General features: G+C 42.9%; 1 protein-coding gene and 1 long non-coding RNA gene across 6 annotated transcripts in view; one reads left to right on the top strand and one right to left on the bottom strand.

Annotated features, from left to right (window-relative positions):
* The window catches only part of Frmd4a (FERM domain containing 4A), a 420,775-nt gene that overhangs the window by 113,991 nt on the left and 292,652 nt on the right, over positions 1-14,132 (bottom strand). For all 5 annotated transcript variants that reach the window (XM_047520300.1, XM_047520299.1, XM_047520298.1 and 2 more), the window contains exon 4: positions 6,286-6,378. In XM_047520300.1, the coding sequence (XP_047376256.1) occupies positions 6,286-6,378 (93 nt within the window). The remainder of the gene's footprint in view (positions 1-6,285; positions 6,379-14,132) is intronic.
* The window catches only part of LOC124961564 (uncharacterized), a 39,035-nt gene that overhangs the window by 18,602 nt on the left and 6,301 nt on the right, over positions 1-14,132 (top strand). The window lies entirely within an intron of this gene.

The following is a 14,132-nucleotide window of genomic DNA, read 5'->3' as shown; positions in this document are numbered from 1 at the left end:
CCCGGCTCTTACTGGTGACAGGGAAAGTGGTTACAACAGCTACTGACTTAACGTGTCCTAATACCAGAACAGTAGCAGTGGCTTCCTGAGGCTGAGAGCAACCTTCCTATAATAATAGCTTTGAGTTTAAATCTGTAGGATCTGAAACAGCTTAATTTCCAAAGCAATTCCCTAGTCTTTATCCTATTTGTTTTACTTTGAGAATTACACACTGATGACATTCTCTGCATCCCCTCCGCCCCAATTTTCCCTTGAGTAGTAGTTTACGAAAACATAACACTTGTCTTTTCCTCTCAACTCTTATAACGGAAACTTAAACAAGGAGGCCCCGTTGATGTCTCTGGAGAGAGCCTTCACTTCCACCAACCTCCTGCCGTCTGGCTTCGAGGGGCAGAGAAGGAAGAGGAAATAACAAGCATATTCTGAGATACAGAAAAAAACCCTCTTCTTGACAGGAAGTGGAGAGAGCTTTCCTGTTAACCTTATCACCAAGACAACCGCCGCCGGAAAACCCTGGGAGCACCGGGCCTGTCATACTCTTGTTCAGTAACCTTAGACATTTAACTCATCCTGAACTTTCCATTCATTCCAGGAAACTGCAGAGGAAAAAAAAAAAAAAAAACCTAGAGGAAAAAAAAAAGACCTGAGATGTCTCCATTCACCCAAAAAGCAGGCACCAGGGAGAGGAGACTTCTGGGCAATTGGGGAGTGCTCATGGTTTAGATGCAAGGGATTTTGTAAAAATGTGGTTCTTTTCCACACTCTGAGGAGAGCTTTGATCCCCCTCTTCAGCAGTAGGTGGCGATGTTGCACTTCCTTTTCCTGGGCGGGGAGGGGGCCGAGGCTTCCTCGAGAGGCAGGCTCACAAAGAAAAATCTGGGTCTTGGGTAAACCCAAAGTAGTGAAGGTTGGGTCTTAGATGCAGAGGGTCTGCATGCACAGTTTTAAGTCCACTTCTGGATTAGACACGACTTTATGATGCTTTGATATCTGGGGCCTTGCTGACCCTAGAGAGGCTGCCCTTCCCAGGGTTGGCTACTTCTTAGAGACAGTAAGAACTGTGACTCTCACGCAACCCACCAAACCAGGGCCCACACCTCGCACACCACGATTGGCTTTCACACTCAGGATCATTATTCCCCTGCCCTGACTACTCCAGGGACAGGTCACAGATAACTAGGGACAGTCCCAGGGCCCACTGAAATCGTTCATAACCTAAGCCTACCTCCTTTACCTGTTCCTTCCCACAGAAGCCTCAATAAAGCCTCTCACCAGATTTTCCTTTCCTTCCCAATGGGCCCTGGTGCTTCCCTGTGGGGCTCTGTATATCATGAGGGAGCATGTCCCCTCCTCTTGGGAACTATCTTTTTGACACCAGTTACCTCCTGATCTGTTGTCCTTATTGTACCTGACTGACATCAAAACCTTTGTCTTAAGGTAGGTTCTTTGATGCATCTAGCAGCACTGAGCCTGGGGGCTTCCTTTTGAGTTGAAGGGAGCAACCTCCTAGACTGAGGGCAAACCCAGCACAGATGATCCTTGAGCCCCATGAGCCATGTCACACCCCTGCTAGCTCAGATGATCCCGGCCAGAGAATATCTAATCACAGTCTGATGCAGGAAGTCCGTGTTCTCTGTCCATGAGTTCAAGGGTATTAAATACCCGACAGGTTCTACAGCTTTGGGGAGTCTCAGCACCTTCTCCAACTCCTGGAAGCTTCTGACTGCGATGGCTGAACTCTGTCTAGCCAGCTGACATCAGCTAGGTCTCCCCTGCCATCCCTGCACCTCCCCTTCCCTCTCACAGCCACCCCTTGGCATTTGGGAATCATTGAATATTTACAGCAAGTGTTAATTAAATGGTCCAGTGATTTCATTGCATAACGAACACAAATGTCATATTTGGAATGCTAACTTGGGGTAGCAGAAAAGAGCGAATGAAAAGCTGTGAGCTTCTACAGCTGAGGACCTCTGAAGTTCAGAAATGCAATGGCCCTAAATCTTAACTGAGACACTCAGCTGAATGACAGCAAGTTCTGGTTAACAGTCACTTCATTTTAGATCTATGCCATCATGTTTTTGTGAGGGACAGGAAGTAGCTACTGCTGTCTCCATCAGCAAGGGGGACGCTGAGAGTCAAATCCACAGTGGCTATAAAATCCTCTCTTCAGATAAAAGCTTCCTGGACTCTCCTCTCGGTCTTTCTTTCCTATTGTTCATTTCAGTTTATTGTTTGTGAAATGAAAGTTGAGGAGGTAAACCTAATCTCTGTTTATTTTCCTACACACAGTGTGGATGAGCAGGGCCACAGGGGCACTTGGCTGAAGAACACACAATTAAAGAAACAGCCGGGACATGTGGGAATCATTCAGAGCACAAACTTGTGTCTACAAAAAGTCACACACAGATTTCCTTGTGTGTGTGTAGCTCTATTTTCCTTATTTTTTTTCTTGGTCTATTACTTAAGCTTGCCTGGTGAACAATACGAGAGTCATTTTCTTGCATTCCGAGAATTGCTGTGCAGCAGTAAACAATGGCTATGGGTGAAGGTGCTTTTGGTCATCTATCAGCTGGGGTGAGACACAAGGGAGCAATAAGGCTGGACAGCTCGGAAGATCAGACCGTACAGGGTTTACTAAGGCTATGCTTTCCCCCGCAAGGATTATGGAAAGTCAGAAAAAATTGTGAGCAAGGATCAGATGAGAATTCTAGAAAGATGTCCAGTGGCAACATATAGGGGAGACTGGGCAGGGCCCAAGGTCAGGAGCAAAGTTGAACAAGGGAAGTTCAAGTCCAGAGAGGTTTACAAAGGCCCCAACTGCAGCCAAGAGAGTGCACACAGAGCTCAAAGGAGGGAGAGAAAAGCTCTCTGAGATGCAGAATAACAGGAAATCGTGAGCAGAGTGAAGGACAAAGGTGGGGCAGGATGGGGAAAATCAAGGAAAAGCACTCAGGGGGAGCAGAAGCTCTTTTATGGACTCAAGTCTACTCTGAGGTCTGGGACTTTGATGAAGACTCCTTTGGAAAAAAACACTTGTAGGCATCCCTAGAAAGGAAGCAAGTTACAAATAGAAAATTTTCTCAGTCTGAAAATCAAGGTAAAACTGGAGATTATACTTAGGTGGAGAATTTGCCTCCTCTCACAGAAAACAAACAACTGGTGTTTTGTTACACCACTGCTGGGAGAGCTGAAGAACGGGAACTCAGGTCAGTGAGGGTGCCAGAGTCCTCTGGCCAGTACCAAGGGGACAGCTGTCTGGGACAGCAGAGGAAGGCCTCAGAACAGGTGGTGAGGAGGGAAGGGCAGAGGACAGGGCAGAGGAAGAGTTTGGAAGCAGAACAGAGAATCAGTGCGTGTAATAAATTGGCAGAAGAGGATCAAGGGAAAGAGCAAGAACTACAGTCTATGTGAGGCAGTGAACAATGATTCCACAGATCTCCTGGGACCACGGAAAATTTGGGGAAAAGAGAGGAGGAGTGGGCCAGTAATGCCGTTGGCTTCGGATGGCTGAGTCTTCAGAGCTCAAGTGGAGTGGTCTAGGAGGGAACCAGACATAGAAACCTGAGACCTTTTAGAAAGATCAATTGTTAGACAAAGAGGTTCAGCAATCTGCCAGGAGGTCTGTAGAAAGAAATAGCAGCGGTCAAACATCCTCAAATGGGATTTGGAGGTATTTTTCTGATGAGTGTTCTCTGAGGTTCCTGCTGTGGGCAATTAAAAACATAAGTGGCCAATGGCAAGAGTGTCATTTTTGGCTGGGGAATCCGATAAAATATCTGAGTCTTTTGGTCATCCTGCTTCCTAGTTCTTTCTTTGGCAAGCACCTGTTATATGGTTGCAGCTTCCCACTGTGTCATATGGTTTGACATGCAATAATTTGTACCACCTGGGGACCAACACCTCTGTCACTGATTTCTGTCCCAGGCTATCCCCAAACCTGCCAATAACTCACCTCTTTTCAGACACTTGGAAACAAATACCTAACATGCAACGAAGCCCAGTATTTTCTCTTCCTGACTAACACGGGCAAAAAATACCAGAAAGAAAAAACATTTTTTTCTGAGAAGAAGGGAACCCCACTTCATTCCATCTTTGTAGTATAAATGATTTTCTTTAAGAGGTGAAATCATTTGCTGGTTATTTATTTTCTGGTACAAGCAGAAAACAGTGGGACTTTATAGATAGCTTTGGTGGCCTTGGCTTATCACTCCACAGGTTAAGGCTAGTTTTACACCCTGTAATAGAGAGCAAACCAAAGGGCAACTTGGAGCACAGTTGTACATTTAATGTATCTTAAACATTTAAAATTTGAATTCCATGTTTTTTTAGTAGAACTGTTTCTAAGGAGAACATTTCCATGATCCTCACCCTGTCAAAGTTTGTGGTACCAATTAAAAAAACAATAAGTAAATAGAAGGAAGACTAGTAGTAGAAAAAGGAGAATAAAGGAGAGAAGAGAGGAGGGAAAGGAAGAACTGGGGACTGAAATGGAGCAAATTAAACTGCGTACATGCATGATTATGTCAAAAAGAACCCCACTAGTATGCATAATTAAAATACATTAATAAAAGCATTTTTAGAAGGTTTCTGGTAGTCTGGTTCTCCTAACAACTTTGTTAATGTGATGTGACAGGTTAAAAACTTAAATGTGTAGTGTACGTGGTATTAAACTGTGAGCTGGTGGGACTTATATGACAGCTTATCAATATCTGAACATACTGGTACTTGATATCCTGTTAATGAAAATTTTCAAAATCTGGATTTGAAGCTGGACAATTCCTGGAATAACTGTTGAAAAGCTGTTTTTAGATTTTCAGTTCCTACGTTAAGAATTGTGTGCAAATTGAAATGTCTGTGTACTATGTTCAATACACCCTTTATGGAAATTATGGGAAAATCAGCACCAGGAGGATGGGGGGAAGCCGGCTGTACAGTTAAGAGTATTTATCCAGTTTCCATTATAGGTTAATGAACTGCTTCAATTCGACTCCAGCCTTCCCAACACCACCTGCCCCTCCCGGCGGAATTGTTAAGTCTTTGCTTTCTATGGTTACTTTTCCATTAATCTGAGAAACTGTAGACACCATTAAAGAGAATATGGCATTGAAATCATTCCCATCAGCAATGGAAATGGCTAAGATTAGCTCTGATATGTCCACAGCTGTTAAACAAATCAAAAAGGCATTAAATGCAAGTTTGAACAGACTCTGCCAGCTGAGGTAAAGTCATCCACTCCAGCCTGTTAAATAGACCCTTTAACTCTTGGGCTCTTCTAATGCCTTTTGTGGATTCAGGATGGTTATATGGAAAACTGCAATCCTGACCCGGTTCTTTAGGAAGTGAATTGCAAATCATTTGTATCCTGCTTCTGAATTTCTGTTAGCATAGGACAGAATACAGATTCTCTGTACTGGGTAGAAGTGATAGTATCTGAAAGCTGGGGACGTGGCCTGGGTTGGAGCCCCAGCACCAAGAAAACCAAAGCAAACCAAAACACCCTCAGTGTTTCTGCAATAGTGTTGCAATCGAAATTCTAGATAGAAAGGGCCTGGTGGCTTCCACAGACTGGGTGCTCAGAGCTGCTGGTCTGGGAGCTGGAGTCTGTCTCTGTCCATCCCTGGCTTCCCACACCCTTTCGCAAGCAGAAGCAATCAGTCCTGTGTCTTCACAAGACTACCGCAAAATGTGAACTCTGAAAGCAATGTATCACAAAAACTGTTCCGTCTGCAATCATTAAATGAAATTTCTTAGACTAGTGAACAGAAAATGCCAACCATTTCTGATATTTTATTGTGCTTTCTCCTCCCTTGCCACAAAATACAGGGACCTGTGTTTTGCTGCTGGGTTTTAATTAGTTCTCTTTGGGATTAAAAAAAAAAAAAATCAAGAGGCTCAAGAGGCATTTGTGATAGAAGAGAAGAAAACCAAGGCTTTTATTACCAAGCTCCTAACTGCCACCAGAAGAGAGTCCCTGGAACTGCTAAAAGGGGCTCAGTTTAGTATGAGATATATGACCCTCTTCCCACACCCCGGAAAATGACAAAAGAAAGCTCTGATCTTCGTTCCACACAGGCATCCTGGTGCAAGAATGCAAGCACGTGTCCATGCCCAGTGACACGTGTCCACACTCACGCCTGTGTTTCCCTCCGCTGGGAACAGAGCTGCACTTTATCCCTAGCAACGAACAAGACAAACTTGCACTCCCCCACCTTTGAGCCACTTCATCCTTCCAGACTTTTCTGACAAAGAAAAAGAAGCCGAAGTGTGAATACCAGGTGTACCTACCTGACACAAAAGTACAAAACCACGGGTCCGGACTTTTTAGGGAAGTCGTGCTCCAGTACTCTGCGATCTAGTTGAAGCCAGTTCAAGTGTCCCCTGGGGAAAACAGACGAGTTGGTTAGGGCTCTGCGATTGGCAGCAGTGTTCTGGGTGCGGGTACACGTGGGGTAGACACGTGAGGACCGCGCCCTCAAGCTAGCCTCTCAATATCGGAAGAACCAAAGGAATTATCTGGGTGGTGGGGCATCCGGGACCTGATGGGGCGACGCGGTGGGGGCGGGGCAACACCGACCAGAGCGGGGCCTGCAGCCTGCATCCTCCTTTGGGTCCTGAATTCCTCTACCCGCCGCCCCCCGCCACTGTCTTTGTTCCTGGAGGGCTCAAAGCTCTCCTGAGGGACATGTTAGCAATCCTCACACAATCTGGGGTTAAAAGCACTCCACAGATGGTTTCTTAACAAATGAAATTTACACCTAGCACAGGAGCCAGTCATGCCAATCCTCCATATTCACCCCCAAATGAAAGCATTTGTCCATCGAACAAAAGTGTCTTATGCAAATGTTCAGACACTTAACAGTCACTTCACAGACACCACACCTGAAGAGATGCTAAAACAGCCCCAAACTCAAAACAACCCCATGTTTACCAAGAGAGGCGTATGTAGTTGAATCATGATACATTCACACGATGGAACACTACGCAGCAATGAAAAGAGTTGCTACTGCTATGTGCATCAACATGGGTGAAACTCAATTATGCTGAGTGAAAGAAGTCTGATTTTAAAAAAGCATAGACTCTATGATTCTGTTTATGTAAAAAACTCTAGAGAACACAAACTAATTGGCAGTGACCATAGTGGTTGCCTGAGGGTGTACACTGAAAATGTACACTGAAGTGTACATTTTGAGAGGGAAGGACATGTTCACTACCTTCCTGGGGGTGAAAGATCCATAGATGTAGACATATGTCTAAACTTATTCAGTTGTATACTTTAATATATGTAGTTATTGTATGTCAGTTATAAGTCATTAAAGTTATTTAAAAAGTGAACCACAGAGACATAGTAATGGTAATGTGGTACTACATAGATCCTTGTGAGACACTTGCCTCTTTCCATAATTGATTATGTAATTACTATTGGCATTAAGACCATGAGTTATGAGAACATATATGTAGTCTGGGGATCGGAGGAACACTTCCTGGTGTATGAGCTGAAACTGGAAGAAAGAGCACAAGTGGCTTGGTGAAGGGGAAGGGAAACCACTTTCCAGGCTGAGGGACTAACATGTGCAAAGGCCCTGAAGGAGGAAGGAACCAGCATCCATCATGTGAGTAGAAGGGGGTGGGGCTGAGAGGTCCTTGGAAGTTCCTTGAGGAGGTTGGTCTTTGGACTCCCTCTTTTAATTAAGCCAACATGGGTGGCCCGAGGGATGACATTTGGATCTGCCACAAAGTAGAGTCTACCTGAGGACTCAGGCTTCTATCTCTTCCTAAGAATCTCTATTTGGGGAAGAAAAACAAACAAACAAAAACCTCCCATCAATTAGGACTTGAAGAAGGGTCAGGCTGACCTCTGGTCCTTCCGGCACCCATGGCTGCACTTTCCAGTCTACAGCACTGACTCTGCCGCCATTCGTTTTCCCCAGCAGAGTTTTTACATCTGCAAAATGTCAGGAGACCCATCTCAGAAGGCTGAGTGCATGTTGGGTCAACTGGAGGGTGTCAGGCAAATTATTTGAAGGTGAAAGCCACTCAGTTCCCGCCTCTGAAAGCGCCCCCCCAGACTCTCAGGGTTTTCCCTTCCTGCTACGTCTCTGGCGAGCAGGCCATGGCATGTTTTATGCTACTTCGCTCAAGTTGCTTCTCCTGACTGAAGTTGGAGAACTCTGCATTCTCATAAATCCGCATGTTAACCACAATTCAAGCCCTTGTTCAGTCTTCCTTTTAGTGAGGATTTTCTTGATTGTCTCTTAGGGTTTGGATCTTAAATGTGTCCCAAAGGCTCATGCTCTACAGGCTTGGTCACCTGGAGAGATCATTTGGGAGGCAGTGGAACCTTTAAGAGGTGGGGCCTAGGGGAAGGAAGTTAGGTCACAAGAGTGTGTTGTGGAAGGGGATACTGGGACCACAGTTCTTTCCCCTCTTTCTTGGCTTCCATCCTGGCTCCCATGAGGTGAGCAGCTATGCTGTGTCACGTGTTCCCTGCTGCCATGATGTTCTGCCTAGCCACAGGCCTGAGGCAGCATGGTCCAACAATCGCAAACTGAAACCTCTAAAACTGTGAGCCAAATTAAGTTTTTCCTCCTTTTGTTTGTCTCAGGTATTTTTGTCACAGTGACAGAAAGCTGACTAACATGTTGCCTAAACCTATGTTTCTTTTCAAACTTCTCCAGAGCTTTTGGTTTGTGTCATCTACAAGGCATTTAGCCTAATCTTGTATAATTCATCATGCTAAAAAGTACAACCTGACTCTCCAACTAGGTTCTAAGTTTTGCACATTAAAAACAACAACAACAACAAAAAAAAACTAACCCAGAATCTATCACAGTGCCTGGTGAATATTAGGGTCTCTAAGGAAGTGTTTGCTCCTTAACTAAATGACTCCCTACAAGAACAATCCATTCAATGATGCTGTCATCTCACAGATTTTTGATAGAGGGTCTAGTGGGAATAGCCTTTGAACCAGCCTCACAATAGAAATCTGTGAATCACCCACAGACTGGAATAATACAAAAGTGCAGTGACTTTTCTCTAGGGTGCAACTCAAGGAAGAAGGAAGACCTGGGGACAGAAGGTTCCACATGCACCGTTGAGAACAGCCAATGGACCAGGCTTGGGAAATCCTCACCACACCGTGGTATGTTACTGACCACACAGGTTGCTAGGGACCAGACTTGGATGTCTGGGGACTGCCATTCACAAGGCAGAGACCCTCAATGTAGGGATGTGTTGCCTGAGGAACAGAGAGACCCAGGTGTCACTTGGTTGTCACTGCCCTGTTGGTTTTGCTCACTGCTCATTCTTCTTCATCCGTGTTAACAGAGGACAAATGGATGCTGTATTATTTTATTCCCCACATTAAACTCTAAAGATCAACTTTTTAGTGATGAATTTATTTACTGAAAATTCTTTTGTTCCTGGATGTGTATTGGTTTAGAATTTATAAAGCAACCAATGACCAGAAAGTCACATAAAAAAATGGACAGGAAGCAAAGAGAACAAAGGGTTGAAACTCACCCTAAATTGAACAGGTAACTTCTGAGGAAAAAACTTGACCAAATTGTGTTGTGTGTATGTTTGAGTATTTAACAACGAATCCCACTGATATGAATGGTTGATTGTGATGCACCAATAAAAAAAAAGGACCTTTCTTTCTCCACTTCCACTATTTCAACTCTCCAGCCTCAGTTCTGTGAGGGATGGTGGGACGTACAAACTTGCCTGGCGTGGATGTCTGACGGAGAGGCGACTTCCTCGCGCCCATCTTTGGTCCATTGGGAGGAAGGAAGTCGGCCCCCTCTGTGCAAGTCTGTAGAAGTCTCTCTGATGAAGGGCTATGATAAAGACTGAGGGGCAAGTGGACTTGCTTAAGACCCTTTAGGGCGATGGTCCACTATTTGGCAAAAGTTAAAAGATGGATTAGAAAGTAATGTGGAGACCATGATTCTGGGGCCACTGGTTTTGACAATAGTAAAAATTGTTAAAATGTTGTTTTCTGCTCATTTTATTGGGTATGAAGTCTCAATTCCTGCACCTAGGTGGGCTGAGGTTTCCTCCCTGGAGAGGGCTTTTTCCATCCTATTGAACACCTCACTGTCCCGATATCAGGGTCTTTGCTCAAATCCTTCTTTCCTTTTGAGTTAGGGTGGGATAAAGAGAAAAGAGGTGAAGAAGCACTTCCTCTGCACAGAGTAGCTAAGAGACTCCTAACAGCTTGGTTTTCGTGATTCCCATTGATTGTTTCAATTGAGAATGCACATTAGTGTCTTTGCCAATAACAAAGCAAAAACTAAAAATAAAAAATAAAAGGTGCCCCAGTAGACATGCAGAGCATTTTTGCCATTACCTCACTGATAACAATCTTCAAAGTGATCAAGATAATGTTCATTTAGTTTGTGGCTGCTGTAAGTCAAACTATTGGGTCAGTAATAAATATGCAATTGCTTCCAGGCAATAGAAATCGGACACATTTATTTAACAGATTGCTTTTAGCTACTACCTATGATACAAATAGATTTTGGGGTCAAGTGCTGGCACCTTCAATAGAGACAGCCTCGGGGGTACTGTGTTTATAGAGTTCCTGGAGGGGGGAGGTGCATGATAAGTCTATCTGCACTGACCCCTTCTCAGGATCTGGGGGAAATTGATACTGTGCAGTTTTTAGATATTTTTATTGTAGGAAGGTTATTTCATGTAGAATGAATTTCTACAGAAACTCCAAAGCAAGGATGTGAAATTCTTATAAATGACACTGGGTGGAGGTGGGGTGGGGCTCCCTTCAAATGGAAGAATGTTTATTTATGTGCTCATCAAGGGCAGCCCAGGGATATGGATTTAGCTAAAAACCCTCAAATAACAGAGAATTATCAAGGTGGAGTGTGTTCTGGGGAGACCACATTACTATATCATGGCCTCTTGGTTTAATTGGAATTTCTGACACCATTTTTAAAAATTTATTGAGGAATTGTTGGCTTCATTATGTTGTCTTAAGGCTCTTTTAAATGTTCTTTATAATATTTCCTACACAGTGTCTTATTAATTACCTCTTAAACTACAAACAAGCTCAACAAATATCAGTTAAGTCTGTATCTCCAGTGGTTAATAGTGAAAGTTAAATAAATTATGTGTTAAAAAAAATGAATGAGTTTTACAATATGCCCCACAGATCCATATTCTTGTAGGTTGTGACTGCCACCAGGTATAGACACTGCTCCTGCCCTGAAGAAATGGTCCCATAGGAAGAACTCTAGGCTCACCAGGCCCAGACCCCAGGCTCCTCAATGTCATCTGTACTAGGAAAGAAAAAATGAGAAAGTTGGGGTCCCTGAGCCCTCGGAGGATTGACCAGCGTTCTTCTTTGTTCAGCGTGGGTACAAACAGGGAGACTCAGGCTCAAGTACTTACTTCTCTGATTACTAAATACCTGGTGCTGCTGTTTGCTGCAGTATCTGACAGCATAGCACTCTTCTCAGAGGTAGTAATGAATGCTGAATGCCGAGTTCCCAGCGTAGCTATTGCAACCCAGGCACGGAAGCTGCAGCCATCGACTGTCTCCTGTCCCACCATACAGGAGTTAATGAATGGAAAGCTCAAACCCATTTCTAAATAAATTACATTCCCAGAGATGCTGCTGCTTGTTCTTTCTTCCACAATTGGAAAATTGCTTTTGTACTCTATTTTTAAATTGTAGATAAGCTCGTGGCCAGGAATGCTCATCAACTAGAACCTTTGCGGATGCCCTGGCCAGTGCCAATCATGGTTCCATTTAAGCAGACAAAAAGACACAAGGGTAAGGCAGAATAGGCACACTCCCAGGAACCAGCATTCTGGCATCAGGTCTCCAGATGCATTTCCAACAAGTTAGGTCATTTGAGATCTCGATATTTGAGTAGTCTGACTCCCCAAAGAGCAACAAGCAGGTGATTCAATTAACTGAGACATAAGATGCACCCCCCCCCCAAAAAAAAATCCTAAACTATTACCTTAGAGGTTTTTAAACTAGGCTCCTTGGATTCAGGGTGTCTGTGACCCTTCTTAAAATTTAAGCAAAAATTTCATGCATAAACTTTTGTGGGAGAGAAAGAATGTATCTTCTTAAGAAATTTCAAAGGAATCTGTGATGAAATAGTAGGTTAGGAACTATTCATTTTCTTAATTGGCATGTGAAAATGTATTCTAACTATAGTTGGCTTTTAAAATACACAATAATAGCTAACCAAAATTTTTTTTTCTTTTTCCCCCTCAAATTTCTAAATACCTCTTAAAGTTTTTTTTGTTTGCTTTTTTTTTTAGTATAGATACTTATCACATTAAATGAGCAATTCATGAATTTATGACTGGAGATTCAAATTAAAACTTACATTATGGCAGTCAGTACTTCAGCTTGGGGTGTGTTTGAGTATTTCTGCTAACTTCTTTAAAAGTCATTTTAGTTATAGTGTCTGTCCTCCCCCAAAAGGCAATTTCAAAATAAATAAATAAATAAATAAATAAAACTTGAGAATTAAAGCAGCAATGGAAATATTTCAAAAATAAATGTAAAAGTGACTTTAAATGGTGGATGGCTATGTGTGATCAATGAAAATCTCAGTTATGCTATCTGTATGCATGGGAACACTGAATTTGAACTTTGGAGTTGTTTCTCAAACTGTTAGGGATGGAGCCTAGAAGGGAGATGGTCTACAACTTTGCAGGTCGCTAGGATATTGCCCCTCAAGATTCAAAGTTTAAGTACAATTGGTTTCCATTCTGGGTTCTAGATGAAGGCAGAGGAAGAAATTGACTCCAATATTCCCTCTCTCTAGAAAAGGGGTTTTAAACTTGTCAGCACATTAGAATCAGTACTTAGGCCATGCCCAGACCAATTAAATCAGAATGGCTGGGGCTAGTCCCAGGAATTGATATTTTGTCAAATGTCCTAGGTGCTCCCCATGTGTTGCTAAGATTGAGAACCATAACTCCAGCAATATCTAAATAAGTATTTTAGGACTGAATTTATACCAGACTCTTTGTTTTTCCCACATTTTTTAATTGGTGCAGCTGTATATACTGAGGGGATTTGTTACATACTCGTACATGCACACCATACACAGCCAATATCATTCCCCAGCCCTTCCCCCTCCTCCCCCATCTGCCATCCCCTGGTCTCTTTCCTCTACTCATCTCCCTCTGACTTTCATGAGATCTGCCTCCACCTTTCTTTGCCTGTTTCCTCTCTAGCTTCTGCATGTATGAGAAAACAGGACCCTTAAATCTTCTGGGTTTGACTTATTTCCCTTAACATAATGGTCCTCAATTTCATCCATTTTCCTGAAAATGACATACTTTCATTTTTCTTTGTGGCCAGATAAAACTCCATTGTTGTGTATATATACCACATTTTCTTTATCCACTCATCCACTGATGGATACCTACACTGGTTCTATAGTTTGGTTAATGTGAATTGTGCTGCTATAAACATGGGCATGCATATATCACTGTAGTAAGATGACTTTAATTTTTCAGGGTAAATTCTGAGAAATGGGACACTTGGGTCACATGGTGGTCCCACCTGTAGTCTTTTGAGGAAACTCCACGCTGATTTCCACAGTGGTTGTACTAATTTACAATCCCATCAACAGTTATACCAGGCTCTTCGTTTCAGATTGTTTTAAAGGCTGCCCAATGTCCTGTGTGTGTACATCATCAGAGCTCAGATCATCAATAGATGATCACCAGTATCTCTGTTTATCTAGACAGAGTTAATGAAAATAAAAGGAGGCTAAATGCAATCAAATCCTAACAAAAAAAAGAACAAAAAAAGAAAAAAATCCACGGAAAAACTGGTAAATCTGAATATCTGTATTTAATTAACAATATAGTACTGATGTTAATTTCTTGGCTTTGATAAGTTTAACAAGTGACATGGTTTGTAAGATGCCACCTTTGTAAGGTGGGGGAGCCTGGTGGAGGGTGTACAGGAATGTCCTATACTACACTTTGCAATTCTTCTATAAGACTAATTATTTCAAAGTAAAAAGAAAAGCAAAATAATAGTAAAAGAGAGAGCGAGAAGGTAGAGCTAGTTTTAATTAATGCTGCAAAATTGCTGATTCCTAACAACTCTAAACATTCATGGGCATAAAACCTTT

This window comes from Sciurus carolinensis, chromosome 12 (genome assembly GCF_902686445.1).
Source record: "Sciurus carolinensis chromosome 12, mSciCar1.2, whole genome shotgun sequence".
NCBI classification, from domain to species: Eukaryota; Metazoa; Chordata; class Mammalia; order Rodentia; family Sciuridae; genus Sciurus; species Sciurus carolinensis.
The sequence above is the reverse complement of the archived record's forward strand: the minus strand, read 5'-3'. Positions and strand labels throughout refer to the sequence as shown.